Source organism: Benincasa hispida, chromosome 7 (genome assembly GCF_027475165.1).
Source record: "Benincasa hispida cultivar pf3 chromosome 7, pf3_genome.v1.1, whole genome shotgun sequence".
Lineage (NCBI taxonomy): Eukaryota > Viridiplantae > Streptophyta > Magnoliopsida > Cucurbitales > Cucurbitaceae > Benincasa > Benincasa hispida.
Genome location: NC_143484.1, coordinates 35,625,832 through 35,640,496, shown reverse-complemented (window position 1 = coordinate 35,640,496; position 14,665 = coordinate 35,625,832). Strand labels below are relative to the sequence as shown.

Below are 14,665 nucleotides of genomic sequence, written 5' to 3'. Positions count from 1 at the left end.
TATAAAAATTACATTATGTGAAATATTTTTCAAAATTTATCATGAAAAGCTAATAAATAAAGTAAAAAAAAAAAACTTTTAAAAAGACCAACGACAAACTAGATTCAAATAAGACATTTATGATTTATGATTTTTTTTAGTACAACAATTAAGAAATGAGATCAAAAGTCGAACCGATTACGACTGAACTAATTTAAAATAGAGACTAAAATTGAATAATTTTGAAAATAAAAAGATTAAAATAGTAATTTTACTTTATTTTATTCTAAAAAGATTATCTTTTAATTCCAAACACAAAGTAGTAAGAAAAGTAAAAGATAGGAGATAAGGCCAAATCCTACTTTAATTTTCCCCACCATTTTATTTTTCTTTATATATAGTGTATATAAACCATATAAATTCACATTTCATTGACAGAGAGTGAATAATAGAGAAGGAAAAATGGGAAGAAGAAAAGAGATGACATTCATTTTTATTATTCTTTACTCATCTATGGTGGCTTCATTTGCTTTGAAACAACTCTTCATAATAGGTCAATTACTCTTCTCTCTCCTTTTTCATTCTTAAATATAGATGGTATACCTTTCTATGTGTTTTACGATTTAGTTCCTTATCTTTTATTAGATTATAAAATTAGTTTTTAATAAACTCTGTTCGGTAACAATTTTATTTTTGAAAATTAAACCTATAGACATTACTTTCACCTCCAAATTTCTTAATTTATTATCTACTTTTCACCAATGGTTTAAAAAGCTAAGTCAAATTTTGATAAACTTAAAAAAACGGCTTTAAAAAATTTGTTTTTATTGTTGGAATTTGACTAAGAATTCAACCATCATACTTGAGAAATATGTAAATCATTGTAATAAATGTGGATGAAATAGACTTAATTTTCAAAAATAAAATAAAAAACAAAATAATTACCGAACGGACCTTAATTTTTTTATTTTTAAAATTAATTTAGCAAATATACCACTTATATTTACGAGTTTTTCTTGTTACTCGATATCTATTCATGATAAAGGAAATAAATAATAGATAATAAATAAATGGAACTTTTTTCTTTATTTATTTGATAGAATTTGCTTTAGAATTCAAATGTTATGAAAAAGAAACAGTGAGAAAGCAAGCTTACTTTTAAAAATCAAATACATATATATGCACGATTTGAATAACCATTTGATTTTTTTAAATTTGTGTTTGTTTTCTCACCATTTCTTAATCATGATTCTCATCCTTCTTAAATAAACATTTGGATTTTTTGTCAAATTGTAAAAACAATATCAACTTCTTAAAACATTAGACCTCGTCTAGTAATCATTTGGTTTTTTGTTTTTATTTTTTAAAATAAAGTCTATTTCATCCATATTTTTTACAATGATTTGCATCATTCTTAACTACAATGGTTGAATTTTTAGCCAAATTCAAAAACAACTTTTTGAAAGCTACTTTTTTTTAATTCTCAAAATTTGGGTTGATTTTTTAAACCATTAGTGAAAGATAGATAACAAATGAAAAAATTTAGAGAAAAAAGTAGTATTCATAAGCTTAATTTTCAAAAACAAAATAATTACCAAATGAGATATTAATTTTTTCTTTTAGTTTACAAACTTAGTTTCGATTTTGAAAATAGTTCTAGAACGTAGACAACCAAACAAAGAACCAATTGTAGATGGTATAGGTGTAGTGGTAACAAATTTATTTATTATTATTTTTAAAATAATAACTGATTTTCAAAAGGTGCGATGTATAGGTTTGTGTTTATTAACTCGTTGTACTACATTTAATTTTGTGTCTAATAGGTTGATAAACTTAAAAAGTGACTAAACTAAAAAAAAATAGGGAAATTTTTATAAATAGAAAATTCCCACAAAATATTTACACTTTATAAAAGTTTTTAGAACTTTTTGCTATAAAGTATAAATATTTTTAAATTTAAAAAAGTCTCTAAAATATATATATAATATTTTAAAAGTTAATGATTAAAATAAAATACACACGCACACGCATACGCGCGCGCACACACTTTATAAACATTAAAAAAAATTACCAAAACCTCAATTAACTTGTGAGTTTTTTGTTTTTTTTTACCGTATGTAGATTGGGAGATAAATCTCCAACCACAAAATTTAAAATATAAGTTCATGTCCATTGGGTTATATTCATATACTCACATTATTATATATATATTGTTCGAATGCCTTGAATCTATTATATGGTGCTTCGAATTATCAAGTACGAGATCTCGCTTAGAGTTTAGAGAAATGCACTATATAAACTCTCTAACCCTATAGGCTTTATTCATTCTATATTATGTAAAATTCTCTCTTATAAAATTGTTTTAACTGATCTGCTTCGTGGATGTAGTTAACTCACTGTTAATGAACCATATGAATGTGTGTATTAATTCTTTATTCTTTCTACGTTTTTTTATGTTCTCTAATTATTGATTTCGTAACACAGATATATATATTTTGCAGATTCTAAACACCAATTGATTGGTAGAAGATACAACAACATAAGTTTAACATTTGTTGAACATCGACGAGGAGTTAGGGGCGTGATTCCAATATATGCAACAGCTTCTTCGCATCGTCATCGAAACCACCGCAATGGTGGAAACGGCCATAATAACTACATGGAGTTTATAGTAGTTGGGCTTTCCATCTCTATTGCAATTTTGTGTAGCCTTATCTAATACCGACTACATTCCAGTTCCAATTCATCAATAAAGAGTATTGTAGTATGATTTTTTGTTTTTAACAGTATCCCTATTAATTGTTTGTAATAAAGAGTAGAATTTAAGAAATAAGCGAGATCTACGAAATAAATGAACGACATATTACTATATCATTTAATGACGTTTCAAATTATGGGAGAATAGTAGATATTACTGTAGTACTAGAAATTTTTTCGTTGTTTAAACAATAAATTGCTAACTTAACAAACATGGGATGGACGTTTGAATTGAGGAACACCCATATGGTTGGTGTTTTGTATTTTTTTTTCCTTATCTTAAAAAAATTGTATTTATTTCTTCTATTTCCTTTGTGCTAAAAATGAAAATGGCATGTTTTACTGAACTTTGTGTTTTTATTATTTATTTATTTATTATTTTCGAATATTATTTTTAAATAGGAGGGTAAAATTCGAATATATACTCTAGTTGACAATCTTTTAGAACTTTAATTTTAGTAGTTATTCATTGTAAAAGCTAAAAAAGTGGGTGTTTTGTTTCTTTGAAATGATTTTAGAATAATTTTTATATTTTTTAAAAGTTCAAGTGGTTTTTCTTTTTCATTTTATTTATTAATTAAAATATTATTCAAAGTCATCATATGATTATTGAAGAAGAAATTTTGGACTAATCACAAATTGCCACGTCATTCATGACGATATTCCAAATCATTAAATTTGCGACCAATTAGAAGTTGACATGTGTCCCAAATTGAAGTTGAAAACAAACCCCGACAATGCCACGTGGTTTCATCATGACCATTGAATTAGATAGATTTATTTCCCTCAATTTGATATTATTATTTGGGTTAAAATCCAACTAAGCCAAAAAATAGGTTAAGTTTGACCCAAATGTCTAATTGGGCCCAAAGGACAGGCTCATGGACCAACCAAATCCAAGTCCAACTAATCAGGTCTAAAGACCAGACCTATGGACCAACTAAGCCCAAGGGCCAGACCCATAAACCAACCAAGCCCAAGCCTATGAGGCTCACCAGAGAACTCTATAAATAGAGGAGCCCTCCTCATTTATGGGGGTCAGCAATTCTACATTCAGAAAGCCCAAAGAGAATTCATCAATAAGCATAAGACTCCCAAGACTCCTAAAGTTGCACTCCTAGAAGACAAAAGACCATTGAAGACACAAAAACTCTTCCAAGACTTCTATTTCAAGAACGTTCGATGGTTTTCTTCTTCAAGTCAAGCACATCCACTCAACCAAGAGAGAATCAGAGGATCAAGTACTAGAGATCGAACCATATCGCATCAAATCAACATCGACATCAACACCAACTCAAGCTCAACTCCATAAAATACGTTTCTCCGGAAACCTCGTGTGAACGAATTGGCAACCCAGTGGGACATCTCTACCTCTCATCCCTCTCTCAGCATCCAAACAAGACAAATGGAACCAAAGAAGATGTCATCCAGAGCTTCCTCCACAAATAACTCTTACACGAGACCTGTCATTTGCAGTCGCTCAAGGGAAGTTACGCATAAGCAAAAGCAAAGCTCCCTCATTGCACACAACATCTTGAGGCAAATGAAAGGGTCCCCACAAGGTGAGGTTGTCATCAAGGAGAACCCCTTGTTTGACACCTCTACTTCTGCCTCTAGCAAGCCAAAAAGGAATTCGTAGCCAGATGTGATTTTTGTCATGATGGCAGATGTAACGGTTGAAGCGACCATGGCAGAGATGGAAAGGAAGATCAACTTTCTGATGAAAGTCGTGGAGGAACGAGACCATGAAATCACTGCACTAAGAGAATAGATGCAGTCTTGAGAGGCTGCTAAATCAAGCCAAGCACCTACGGTCAAAGCAACTGACAAAGGGAAGACTGTGCTGCAAGAAAAGCAGCTGTAACAGTTAGCTTCAGTGGTCTCTCTGTCGATCCAACAGCTGCAAGAAAAGATCATGATCTCCATAAGGGCTCAGTATGGAGGCCCGCCTCAGACTTTCTTCATGTATTCCAAGCCATACACCCAGAGGATCGACAACTTGAGAATGCCTGGGGGGTATCAACCCCCAAAGTTCCAGCAGTTCGATGGAAAGGGCAACCCAAAGCAACACATCACCCAATTCGTAGAAACATGCGAGAATGTGAGAATAAGGAGAGATCTGCTAGTCAAGCAGTTCGTCAGAACCTTAAAAGGAAACGCTTTTGACTGGTACACAAACTTAGAGCCTGAGGTTATCGACAGCTAAGAGTAGCTTGAAAGGGAATTCTTAAATCGCTTCTATAGCACTAGACGCACCATCAGCATGATGGAGCTGACAAATGCCAAGCAGCGGAAAGGGGAGCCGATCATTGACTACATCAACCGTTGGAGGGCCCTAAGTTTGGATTGCAAATACCGACTCACTGAACTATCTGCTGTGGAAATGTGCACTCATTGTACGCACTAGGAACTCCTCTATATCCTGTAGGGAATAAAGCCCCGTACCTTTGAAGAATTGGCAACTCGTGCCCACGACGTGGAGCTAAACATGGCCAACAGGGGAATGAAGGATTTCCTGATCCCCGAGCCGAAGAAGGACAAGAAGGAAGTAAAAGGCAATGAGAAGATTGTAAAAGGCGCCACGAAGGAATCAATGGTCGTTAATACGACCCCGTTGAAGTTTTCCTTGAAAGGGAAAAAGATGAAATAGAAAGATGAGGGAGGTGAAAGACGTCGCCTAACTCTAAAGGAGCGACAGGAAAAAGTGTACCCGTTTTCAATTCCAATGTTACGGATATGCTTGAGAAATTGTTGGATAACCACCTTATCCAGCTACTGGAATGTAAACAACCGGAACAAGCCGGCAAAGTGGACGATCCCAATTACTGCAAGTATCACAGGGTCGTTAGTCACACGGTTGAAAAACGTTTTGTATTGAAGGAGTTGATCCTCAAGTTGACTCGTGAGAGGAAAATAGAGCTGGATCTAGACGAGGTGGTCCAAATAAATCATGCTGCAGTGACGGTAACTCCAAACACACTAACACCAATCATATGTTATGAAGAAAGTGAGAGTTTGGTCCAGTTTGAGACCTTTAAACTGATGGTTGTGCGGTTTCAGGGGGAGGTTCAAGCCACGGGTCCTCAAAATAGAGGAGAACGCATTGATAACGACGATAACGAAGGCTGGATCCTTGTGACACGCCATAAGAAGAAAGGGTCGAACTCTACCCAAAAAGAGTCACGCTCCTATTGAAGTTACAGGAGAGGGAGAAAGACCCAAAAAAGGAAGGGAAGAAAGAAGGCTCGGAAGCCCAAGGCTGTTGCGAGGTAGATGAGGATGTTCCTCGTCCTAGGCGATAGGTGACATTGGTGGATTTCCTCCCGAAGAACTTCTACGATTGGGGTTAGGAGAAATGCCAGAAGCTGCTACATGTCATGCTGTCAGAACCACAGAAGAAGAAAATACCTAAGCCCATTGAAATCGACAGAAGAATCGAAGGGCTTATCGTCATTCAGCATAGATGACCTGCTCTCACTCCCGTAAGAAGCTAAGACGACCCTCATTGAGGCGTCGTTGGACTCCAACGCATCCAGTGCACTGACCTTGCAGTACGTGCGTATGCCTTGTGTTGTACATCCATAGACTTCTCAAACGAAGATCTGTTGCTAGGATCCAAGTTGCACAATAGGCCTTTGTATGTCTCCAGGTACATTTGAGAACAAAGAGTTGGTCAAATTCTCATCGATAATGGATCCACTACCAATATAATGCCTTAAGCAACTATGAAATAGTTAGACATCGCATGGAATAGTTGTTGAACAACAAGTTGGTAATTCAAGGATTCAATCAAGGCTGCCAAAGGGTGATAGGCATGATACGCTTAGAGCTTCTCATCAAAGACCTAAAGGCTGATGCATTGTTTCACATTATAGACTCAACTACCACTTATAGGCTACTATTGGGACGCCCTTGGATTCACGGGAATGGTGTGATTATGTCAATGCTGCATCAATGTTTTAAGTTCTACCAGGATGGGATTAAGAAAGTTGAAGCAGACTCTAATCTATTTTTTGAGTCTGAATCTCACTTCGCAGTTGCGAAGTTTTACTTGGAGGGTGAGAATTCCGGTGAAACAATGCATACAGAGACCTCACTGACAAATAAAGCAAATGGATCCCGATCAAGGTCGCCAGTAGACACAAAGAAAGAAACGGGTAGCAAGGTACAAGCCTCCAACCCAAAAGGGAGTGAGACATCCCCTAGTGTTGGGGAGGAACCTGTGGTGAGGGACTAAAAGGCCTCAAAGCCTCCGATTTTACATTACGTCCCTTTGTCAAGACGGAAGAAGGGTGGGTGATCTTTTATAAAATGCTCAAAAGGTTGTAGGTCGACGATGTAGAAATCCTAAAAGAGAGTTTCGTCACACCTCTCATGCCAATAATGAACCAGGAAGTCCACAAGCCGGATGCAGACCTGACATAGTTAAATTTGCTCGAGAAGTGAACTAAGGACAGATTCAACCCCAAGGCTTACAAACTATTAGCAAAGGCGGGTTATGACTTCACAACTCATACTGAGTTTAAAAGCTTGAAGATTTATGAGCAACCCAGACTCTGGTCGACCTAAAAAAATCTTTTGTAAGAGGGACACACTATACATACGTCGAGGGCAGAACTCGGGTATAAGTTGTCGAAGTTGGTTCGCATAATCAGAAAGGCAAAAGAAAAGGTGGCCAACAACAATCATATCACAACAGAAGAGGTCAATGATGTAGGGGAAAAAGGGGGTAAAAGTAAAAGAACCCCATCCTTCGACCATATTATGTCATCTGCCTTACGCGTTTTGGTCTTCAAGAGATTGAGAATGACGGAAGTAGAAAGAGGAAGTCTACGTACGATTCTCAGAGCTACTTGACGGTCAACCTTCCGAAGGTTAACTCTGCCTAGCAAAAAAGAGGAGGAAATCGTCAGTCAATCGCTGGTAGTGGCGCGACCTTCAACCTTTGAAAGGTTAAGCGCAGTTCCGAAGAAAAGTGAAGGAAAACCCCACACGCTTATATTTGATCGCCTGAAGCTCGAGAGGGTTAAAGATCACTCCGGTGAATATGTCCCCAGTGAGGTAAAGGGGAAGAAAAAGACGTGCGCTGACACCCTCAATATGGTTATAAGAAAGAGGGGGCCGATACCCCAGGCGTCAATCTGGCGAAGCCTCAACCTTAAAGACGCTGAAAGACCGTTGGACGAGAGACCATCAGGTGAGGCAAAAAGCGACAAAGAAATTCTTAGTACTGTCCCCTCACGAATGAAGAGAAAGACCTCCGTTACTCTAAACACAAGCGAAGGCTCGCTCAAGGTAAAGAGGCGCGATGTTGTCTTTACCAACCCTCAAAAGGGAGATTTAGAGCATGAGAAGGGTGAAACTTTATGCCACCACATTTTCATCACCGAAGAATCTGAAGATGATATGACCGAGGAGGAAATAGAGGATGCTCCACAAGGTCTGGAGGACGGTGGTCAATCCATGGTGGATGAGCTCAAAGAGGTAAATCTGGGCACAGTAGAGAAGTCGTGACCGACTTTCATTAGTGTATCCCTCTCGGAAGAGGAAAGGGGTAAATACATGAGTTTGCTCACCGAATACGGGGATATTTTCGCTTGGTCATACAAAGAGATGTCGGGACTAGATCCGAAGGTAGCAGTCCACCACATCGCAATCAAACAAGGGTGTCGACCCGTGAAGCAAGCTCAGCGATGCTTTCGACTGTAACTTATCCCCTAGATTAAGGTTGAAGTCAATAAGTTGATTGAAGTAGGGTTCATCTGTGAAGTCAAATACCCAACATGGATAGCAAACATTATCCCAGCTAGAAAAAAGAACAAACAGCTTCGTGTCTGCATGAACCTTTGTGACCTAAATAGTGCAAGCCTGAAGGACGATTTTCCATTGCCCATTACAGAGATCATGGTCGATGAGAAAACGGGACATGAGGCCTTATCCTTCATGGATGGATCGTCTGGGTATAACCAGATACGAATATCCTTAGCGAATGAGGAAATGACGACATTTCGAATCCCAAAAGGGATATATTCCTACAAGGTAATGCCTTTTGGGTTGAAGAACGCTAGCGCCACTTATCAACGTGCCATGCAGAAGGTGTTTGATGATATGTTGCAAAAACACGTAGAATGCTATATGGATGACCTTGTGGTCAAGACCAAACGACGACAAGACCACTTGAAAGATCTAAGAACCATGTTCGATCGCCTGCGATAGTACCAGTTAAGGATGAACCCTCTTAAATGCGCGTTTGGCGTAACCTCAAGGAAGTTTCTAGGCTTTGTTGTGAGACATCGAGGGATAGAGATAGATCAATCCAAGATCGATGCCATCCAAAAGATGTTGAGGCCAAGGAATCTACATAAGTTGAGAAGTCTGCAAGGATGTCTGGCCTACATCCGGAGGTTTATTTCTAACTTGGCAGAGCGGTGTTAACCCTTTCAGAGTCTAATGAGAAAGGGAGAAAAATTCGAATGGGATGAGGCCTATCAAAATGTCTTTAATAGCATAAAGAGGTACCTGCTTAGTCCTTCTGTCTTAAGAGCCTCAGTAGCTGGCAAGCCATTAATATTGTACATCGCACCGCAAGAGAGATCGTTGAGGGCATTGTTGGCACAAGAAGGAGAGAAAGGAAAAGAGCGTGCTTTCTACTACCTAAGCAGGACCTTAAACGGAGTTGAGATTAACTATTCTCCTATTGAGAAAACGTGCCTTGCGCTCTTCTTCGTTATAGATAATTTGAGACACTACATGCAGACCTTCACAGTCTGTTTAATTGCGAAAGCTGATCCCATCAAGTATGTTCTGTCTAGACCAATCATCTCGTGGCGTTTGGCCAAGTGGGCAATCATGCTTCAGCAATATGACATCATTTATGTGCTGCAAAAGCCGATTAAAGGGCAAACATTGGCTGACTTCTTGGCAAATCATCCAGTTCCATCAGATTGGAAGTTAAGTGAAGACTTGCCTGACGATGAAGTTCTCTTCACAGAAATCACGGGGGCAGGCATCGTTCTCATTTTCTCAGAAAAGTACATGCTGCCTTATAGCTGCTCGCTTGCTGAATTGTGCTCGAATAATGTCGCTGAATACCAAAACCTTGACAATCAGCCTCCAAATGGCTTTGGAGATTGAGGTATCCTACATAGAGGTTTTCGGTGACTCGAAGTTGGTAATTAATGAGCTTTTACGCCAGTATGATGTGAAACACGATAACTTGAAGCCCTACTTCATCTATATTAGACAGTTGATGGAAAAATTCAAGAGCGTGGCATTAGAGCATGTCTTGAGGATGGAAAATCAGAAGGCGGACGCTTTGGCAAACTTAGCTACTACCCTGACGATTCTGGACGATGTATCTCTTAGTATATCGCTTTGCCAAAGGTGGGTTGTACCTTCGGTCGAGGTCGCATGTGAGGAGATGAATGCGATATCAGTTTACTTAACCGACGAGGAAGACTGGCGGCAGCCTATTGTAGATTACCTTGAGTATGAAAGGCTTCCGGACGACCCTCGCTATAAAATTGAGATTCGAAGGAGGGCAGCGTATTTCATTTACTACAAACAGGTCTTATACTGCCGATCCCTTGAAGGACTCTTCTTTCAATGCCTCGAAAAAGAGGAGTCAACGAAGGCTTTGGAAGAAGCGCATTCAGGCGTATGCGGCACGCATCAATCTGAACCAAAGGTATAGTTGTAGCTGAAAGAATCGATTACTATTGGTCGGGGATGATCCAAGATTTGATGGAATACGTAAAGAAGTGTGAAGCTTGTCAATATCATGTGAATTTCATTCATCAACCACCCGAGCTTCTGCATCCGACTATAGCTTCGTGGCCTTTTGAAGCGTGGAGGCTTGATCTTGTTGGCCCTATAACACCTAAGTCATCAGCAAGGCATTCTTATATCTTTGCAACCATTGATTACTTTTCAAGATGGTCTGAGGCTATTGCTTTAATGGAAGCTAAGAAAGAAAATATCGTGGACTTTATCCACACTCACATCATCTATCAGTACGGTATCTCCCATCAAATCGTGACAGATAATGAGAGGCAGTTCTCCAATAGCTTGATGGACAAATTATGTAAGAAATTCAAATTCAAGCAGTACAAGTCATCCATGTATAACGCTTCCACAAATGGGTTGGCGGAGGCATTGAACAAGATGTTGTGCAACCTGTTGAAGAAAATTGTCTCTAAGTCGAAAAGAGATTGGCAAGAAAAGATTAGTGAAGCGTTGTGGGCTAATCGCACTACTCATCGTACCCTATAGGAGCCACTTTGTACTATCTCGTTTATGGGGTAGAGGTTGTCCTTCCTCTGGAAAGAGAAATTCCTTCACTAAGAATGGCGGTACAAGAATGATTGACTAGAGAAGACAATGCCAAGCTACGTCTCCAAGAGTTGGAAGCACTGGACGAAAAACGACTAGAAGCTCAACAAGCGTCAAAGTGTTACCAACCACGAATGTCTAAAGCTTTTGATAAGCACGTAAAGCCTCAATTTTTTCAAGTCGGTGATCTAGTGCTCACTGTAAGAAGATCTATTATCACGACGAGACATATGGGAAATAAGTTCACACCTAAATTGGATGAGCCCTACGTCGTCAAAGAATTCTATACAAATGGAGCATACAAGATTTTTTATCAAGACGGACTAAGAATTGGTCCAATCAATGGCAAGTTTCTCAAGAAGTTTTATGCTTAATGAGTGTAAAAAAAGAAAAAAAAAGAAGAAAAAGAAAAAAAAGGAACTCATCATTATAAGAGTATAAACTACACGTTGCTCCTGGCCCACGTGAGCTTAAAAGGTGAACGACCAAAACCCAGTTGAAGACAGTCTTCGAACTTTGGAACTCAACGCAGCGGAACCCTCCAAGCGATCTACCAACGCCCAGCAGTAGCATCAATGATAGCAGCACGAACAACCGCATGAACACGAAGTCGTGGGGACAACACCACCAGTATAGAGCCCCGGGTATTCTCGGAGTGAGAACCCAAAACGTGGTCTTTGGTGAATTTGGTAGAGGAAGAAGGAAACACGAATCATGTAGGCAATAAGCAAGTGGGAGGGAAAAAGACGCTATCGCATAGCAGACTGCTTATCGTTTAGGAGAAGCTAAATGATCGTATAGGTTTTACTGAAAGATCGTTTAGGAAATGGTATATGATTGCTTAACAAAATCGGCACACTATACGATCGTTTAGATAAGCTATCCGATCGTGTAGGAAATAGCATGCGATCGTTTAAGCATGAGGTAGACGATCGTTTAGGCAGAGAGGACTATCGTATAGGCTCTCGTTTTACGTAAGCGATCGATTAGATGTTAACCAACGCACGCTTGATTTCTTTTGGGTGATTGACAAAAATGAAAACTATTTTCATTTTAACTCATTGGTTACAATAACCGACGTTGCCCTACTAATCCACGCCCGAACGTGAATTTTGGATTAATTATCATATAATTAACCAACTAATTAATTATTAAATACAATCATATTATATTTTTATCCTATAGTTTGATATCACATATATACTCTAGAATTTTCTCCTCTACTTGATATAAATCATATTTATATCTAATTTCCTCTAAAATAATGTATCTCATACATTTAGCCAATTATATTATATATAATTATCCAGTCCAATTATATCAAATATAATCGAACTTCCTCTTGTCAATTTGAACATTTCAAATTAACCCAAATACTGGATCTCGACTTTATCCAAGCTACCCAGGGGACCTAATGGACCTGTGGCTTGAAGCTCCAATGATCCGTGAATAGCTGACTAAACTTTTTAGCCATGAGATCCACCATCCGTTAACTGTCAAGCATTCCACTAAAGACCAACAGCTGAACTCTTCGTACCACAGATATATTTTTGTGTCCATCGGATATAACCAATCATAAGTACGATGACCCTTCACAGATGCTCGTAAGTACAGCTAGGCCATATTACCATTTGCCCCTGTAGTTACATCTCACTGCTTAAGTACCACTGATTCATCTAATGAATAATACAACATAGTCCAACTATGTGTAAACACCTCTCAGGCCAAGAGAAGGTATGTGGTGTGAAACCCGGATTTTCATTATTCCTACTTAAGCAGGTGGTTAAGGAAATTAACTAAGTAAAAGTTAAATCCTATGTTAAAGTGAAGGAAATTTCTAGGTGTTGAATAGATTTTCCTTGAGTAGTTTTGAGTTAAGCTTAAATTGATGAAAAATTGACTAAGTGTTGGACTAGGCATTGTCATACGTTGGCCATAAGATCTTGGAGATTTTACTTGGGCCAAGGGAGAAGTTGAAGTGGGAGTGATACATGCTTTGAAGGTTAGACCAACGCATTAGGCTCAATGGATGTGTTGGAGGGTGGTATGCGGTTGAAGGAAGGTAGCTGAGGGTGATGCATAGGGGTGGCACGCGGGCATGTGAGGGTGCACGGGGTAAGCTAGGATGCGGGACAAGGCAGGCGCTGGAAGGTGGCATGCGTCGATGCCCAGCGGCCATGCCAAGTGCCCATGTGTCGGAGCTAAACGCCCATGCCAAGCGCCCATGCATCGATGCCAGCGGGTGTGGCAAGCGTTTATGCGTCGATGCGACCGAGCGAGGCCATGCGTTGGTGTCGTGGGACCTTGCTAGGCAATGGAAGTTAACAATGGCATGCACGATGGATACGTTAGACATAGGCCATGCGATGGGCTAAGTTGAACGCATGGTGGTTGGCTCTTGCGATGGTTAAGGCTTTTAATGACTGAGTAAGTTGGGTTGCAATGGTGCTGTGTTTAAAACCAAGGGGAACCAAGGGTTGCTATGCGTTGATTAGAGACTATGTGTTGATGGCCAATTATGCGCTGATGGCATACTATGCGTTGAACATCCAAGGGTTTGTGGACGCATATGAAGGATGAGCTCATATGAAGGACGTTATCCGAACATGTGGCTAGTTAGGAGGAAATCTTAAACCTTAAGAAAATTAGGTGGATGCATAAGAAGACATGTAAAATTTGAGGGCTATGCGTTGGTGAAAGGAGAAGAAGACATTTTGGCTTGCGCTAATGTAAGAATACGTTGATGGTGTGAGGAAATGAAACTTGGACGCATATAAATAGGGCCAAGAACTTTAGATGAGAACTCAAATTCTCTTTAAAGGACATAAAGAAGTATTGGGAGAAGACCATGCGTTGGTAGTAAGACCATTCGTTGGTCAAGAAGTTCCAAGAAGGGAGATGCTGTCGGACAGAAAAGACAGGAAGTAGCATCAATTTGGAACGAGGAGTTCTCCCAGAATACTCATGCGTTTAGAGTGATTCTAAATCCATATGAAATCTAGGAGAGTCTAGTTTTCAGAATATGGCTTCCGGAGAATAAGCTTCAAGGGATATGGCTGGAAATTGAGAAAAATACAGAAGGGTCAGGCTATCGAGTAAGCTTGGGCCAGTCTTGAAGATTTTGAGATTCCGGCCAAACCATGGAGATTTCTGAGCTAAGATTTTATGGTAAGATTCCTGAGACATTTTAGAACATGTTTGTAGAAGAAATTATCTTAAAATAAGGTCTGGAACTATGAGTAATATAAGCTGATTTTTGAATATGGAATTTAGGGTTCAAAAGAGAAACCAAGGAAACTTAAGGAACTTCAAAAAGGAAAGTTCCTAACCAACCAAGGTGAGTGGTTATTATGTGTTGTATTGTTGATATAATTTCTATATATAGGTAAATATATATCGAGGATAATATTAAATTGGCATGATCAGGGATATATATGTTTACTTGATTACTATGCTTGTTAAGATATTGCTTGTATGTTTGATTTAGAAACTGAAATTGTACCCAGGATGTATAGTTAGCATGCTTGAAAAAGGTACTTGGCGAAAAAATATAATCGGCTTCGGTTGGCGGGAAATGATAGTCGGTGACGACCGCTAG

At 38.8% G+C, this 14,665-nt stretch overlaps 1 protein-coding gene and 1 long non-coding RNA gene across 2 annotated transcripts; both read left to right on the top strand.

The window, feature by feature from the left end:
• The first annotated feature begins 410 nt into the window (after window positions 1–410).
• On the top strand, window positions 411–2,853 carry LOC150035134 (uncharacterized). The gene is made up of 2 exons (XR_016530835.1): window positions 411–532; window positions 2,481–2,853. It is a non-coding gene; the product is annotated as an uncharacterized LOC150035134 (long non-coding RNA).
• A 7,132-nt stretch (window positions 2,854–9,985) lies between these two features.
• Window positions 9,986–10,429, top strand: LOC150035133 (uncharacterized). The gene has a single exon (XM_090315239.1). The coding sequence runs from the start codon at window positions 9,986–9,988 to the stop codon at window positions 10,427–10,429; it is 444 nt and encodes a 147-aa protein (XP_090171365.1).
• The last annotated feature ends 4,236 nt before the right edge of the window (window positions 10,430–14,665 follow it).